This window comes from Argentina silus, assembly GCF_951799395.1.
Source record: "Argentina silus genome assembly, chromosome: X".
In the NCBI taxonomy this organism is placed as follows: Eukaryota; Metazoa; Chordata; class Actinopteri; order Argentiniformes; family Argentinidae; genus Argentina; species Argentina silus.
The window spans coordinates 39,896,350-39,900,019 of record NC_139653.1 but is presented as its reverse complement, the minus strand read 5'-3'; the positions used below and the strand labels follow the sequence as shown (position 1 = coordinate 39,900,019).

The window sequence follows — 3,670 nt, the reverse complement described above, 5'->3', positions numbered from 1 at the left end:
GGGGGAGGGGGTGGAGAAGGAGAGGGTGCAGAAGAATGAAGACAAGAAGGGAATGAGAGGAGAGGAAAAGAGATGAGAGGAACAGGAGACAGGGACTTAAGGATGCAAGGGATGGGAGAGAGGGAATACAGGAGAATGCAAGAGAGAATAGAAGTTGGTAGGAAGCGCCAGTGCAGTAACCAGAGCTGCTTTCACAACCAATCTCCCACTCCTCTCCTCACCCTTCACCCATATCTCCATCTTTTCTTTACCCTTCCATCTTCTCAACAAGACAATTTCTCTCTGTGATATTTCCTTTGTTCTGCTTCAGTTCCCAGGCAAGGCGAGGGAGGTGAAAAAAAAAAAAAAAATCAGTATGTAATTATGATAATCGCTTGTATGGTTTTGATGGAATTGGATTTGGTATTTCTCTCTGCACTCTTTCTTCCAGCTCCTTTGTGGCCTTGCCCTCCCTGTGAGCCCACTGTAATCTCAGAAACCACGGCTTTTGATCAAATTTGTCTTGAGGTTATGTCTGTGTATCTAAAGCCCAATTCATGTCACCTATTGTCCACATTCTTGTCTCTCCATTTCGATAAGTCTTTTCTAGTCCAAGCTTTTGGCATAGTGACAGAGAACTCACATCTCTTGACGGCTGTTGTGTTTCAGCAGTTTAAAAAGTCAGCACATTTTGACTGACAGACTGGCTGACAACGATTCGCTAAACACAGCACAGCCATTTCAGTAACGGCTGCGCAGTTATCAATGCTCACGACTCCCCGCTGCCCCTGAGGGCGAAATGCAAACTCACTTAAAGTAGCGGGCTAGCCTGGCTTAGAGTCGGAGGAGAGGTAGACTATGATTGCTCAGAGGGCATTAATGCACACGCCTCCGATTGCTGACACCCCATTCCGAACCAGAAGAGCTCTCGAGTGGAACGTCTCATAGCGTAATGAATTGCACCGAGCCGTGACCTGCTAATGCTTGCGACCAGAGAATACATCAGAAAATTCTGTCTTTATGCAAAGTATAGGCTGGCTCCCCCTCTTATACCCAGAGCTAACCCCTAAAGAGGGAGGAGAGCCTCTCTCTCTCGACTGTTGTTTCATCATGTTTTGGATGATGAAATCATGCATCTCCCCCATAGTCAAATCCTGAGTATGACTGGGAATAATATACATTGTATCATGTTTACATTTCCTTATTGACTCTACAGACCCAGGCTCCTGGGTGTTTAATAGCCCCCAGCCACCTTAATCCATTCCTGGATATAGGCATATTCTAGGCCACAAAACTGCTTCCCTTTTTAGCCTTTGAAACCAGTAAGAAATTGGAGCTGTGATTGGCAATACCTGTGCAAAGCTGCACATCAACAACATGACACATGACAGATTATTACTGCCATATATGGCAGGCTATTATCGCAGAGAGGAGCTTGTAATGATCAAGGCAAGGTGGAGGAAGCAGCCAGGCAATCAACCAATCAAGTAACTGAAGCTACTGGTTTTAACTTGCCCTAAAAGCAATCTAATGGATGAGAAAAGCCAAAAGGCCCACACTGTAATCTCTGAACGTTGTTGTTAGGTGACACTGTAATCAGTTTGCGCAGTTAAGGGGTGACATCATATACCCCCAAAATTGTCACCATGACCTCATCTGGTATCTGGTTACAAGGTTGATGATGGCTAGTCAATCCAGTTACCTCTGCATTAAAATTAGGCTGTAGTCTGAGGGCAGGAATGGACTAAATGTTTTTGCTTTAAATGTAGGCTTTTGTTCACACCCTGCAGAGATTGATATAGCCTTGTGGTTTTCAATGTAAACTTCACCCCCTGCTCTATAGTCATGGATAACCCCCTGCTCTATAGTCATGGATAACCCCCTGCCCTATAGTTATGGATAACCCCCTGCTCTATAGTCATGGATAACCCCCTGCCCTATAGTTATGGATAACCCCCTGCCCTATAGTTATGGATAACCCCCTGCCCTATAGTCATGGATAACCCCCTGCTCTATAGTCATGGATAACCCCCTGCCCTATAGTTATGGATAACCCCAGCATTCCTGCTGTTTTTCTATTTCATCCTTCATAATCATAATTGCTCAATTAAGTGCACACACAACTGTTTCCGAGGACTAAATCAGTCAATAATTGATAGGCATGAAAGAGCACCAGTCTACTGCAGCCCTCGAAGATCGTGAGATATATTATTATTAGTATATTATTATACCTCTATTATATTATTATACTACTACCTGTATGAAAAAAAGGTTTATTTTATTTCTAAGGTAGGCTATATGGTAGCCTAAACTGTGGACTGTGAATAACATACCGTCAACTGTCAATGCAAATTAGAATATTGTGCAAAATGTACTTTATGAAATTAATCTAAAGCCTACCTCTTCGAAGAGTTCAAGACTATATGTGTTGTCATCGTCCGCGAAGAACACTACTCCTGCGTCTTTCCGCGAGCGATGCAGTCTTAGCCACGAGAGAGCTGCGTTCCTCTGTTCTGTAGCGCGAGGCATCCCGGTCCGCTTGAACCTGCGGGGCGTGAAGACGTGCAGGTGTGTGTAAGGCATCCCAGAGCGGGCGAGGAAGCGCGCCACCAGTTCTGTGCGCGCGTTGGAGTCCTCCACTACTATCCAGTGGAAGCGAGGGACCTGGCGAAAGGTGTTGGAGAGCCGTGTAAGTTCCGCTTTCTGAACAGGACGATTGTAGGTCGGGGTGATGGCGTAGATTACCGGTAGAGAGGAACGGTTGACCCCGAGTGGGCTGGATCGGCCGTGCCGCTGTGCGCTCCCGGCACGGCCGAGGGCTGGACTCCGCACCGGCGTTCTTTTGGTGTCGATGTCGATCATGATAATGACGATGAGGACCCAAGGCAGGAGGATGAAAAATCGGCTGTAGAAGAGAGATTTCATTGTGCCAAAGTTACGGGATAACACATCCAAGCCCACTCACTCCATCAAGCGCACATCCCAAGAACGTAGCCTACAACGACAGTTCGCGCTCTCCAAAGCTATTCAAACGACAAAATTAAACCCATTTTTAGACATGGGGACTTTGTTTCGTCTTGCTTTCATTGCGGATGTGTTCTGTAAATAATATACATTATCTGTTAATCCCATGTAGTAGGTTATGACAACATTGTCACCTCCCCGTCCCGCCGGGACTGTTTTCCGCTAGTGAGAGTCGCCTCTCGGATAGGACTGGAGTGGTGCCTCATATCCCTCGAACGACAGAGCGACGAAACGATCCCAAAAACATCAACAACAGGTAATGCCTATCCACACGCCTTCATCCCACAATCGTTCCGATAAACCACAAAGGAGCTTTCAATAAACCGCAACACGGAGCCATCCACCGGTCGGTACTCCCGTAGTGTCCCGGAGAAAGGGGCATCATTCTCGGGGTGAGATGTGGATTGAGTCAGCGGCGGGCAGCGATGGAGAAGCAGGTGCAGCACCGTCAGTGCGATATGAGTGAGAGAGGAGAGTGTGATGAAGAGAAGACGGAGGACGGGCAAGACTGGGATGGACGAAGAGGTGAGGCTTCGAGAGAGAGAGAGAGAGAGAGAGAGAGAGAGAGAGAGAAAGAGAGAGAGAGAGTGAGCGAGTGAGAAAGAGAGAGAGAGGCAGAGAGAGAGAGAGAGAGAGAGAGAGAGAGAGAGAGAGAGAGAGAGAGAGA

General features: G+C 47.0%; 1 protein-coding gene across 1 annotated transcript in view; it reads right to left on the bottom strand.

The window, feature by feature from the left end:
* The window catches only part of b3gat2 (beta-1,3-glucuronyltransferase 2 (glucuronosyltransferase S)), a gene marked incomplete at its 5' end in the record, with an annotated part of 13,397 nt that extends 10,493 nt beyond the window's left edge, over positions 1-2,904 (bottom strand). The window contains one exon of the mRNA XM_083696340.1: positions 2,380-2,904. Within this exon, the coding sequence (XP_083552466.1) occupies positions 2,380-2,904 (525 nt within the window). The remainder of the gene's footprint in view (positions 1-2,379) is intronic.
* Between the last annotated feature and the right edge of the window lie 766 nt (positions 2,905-3,670).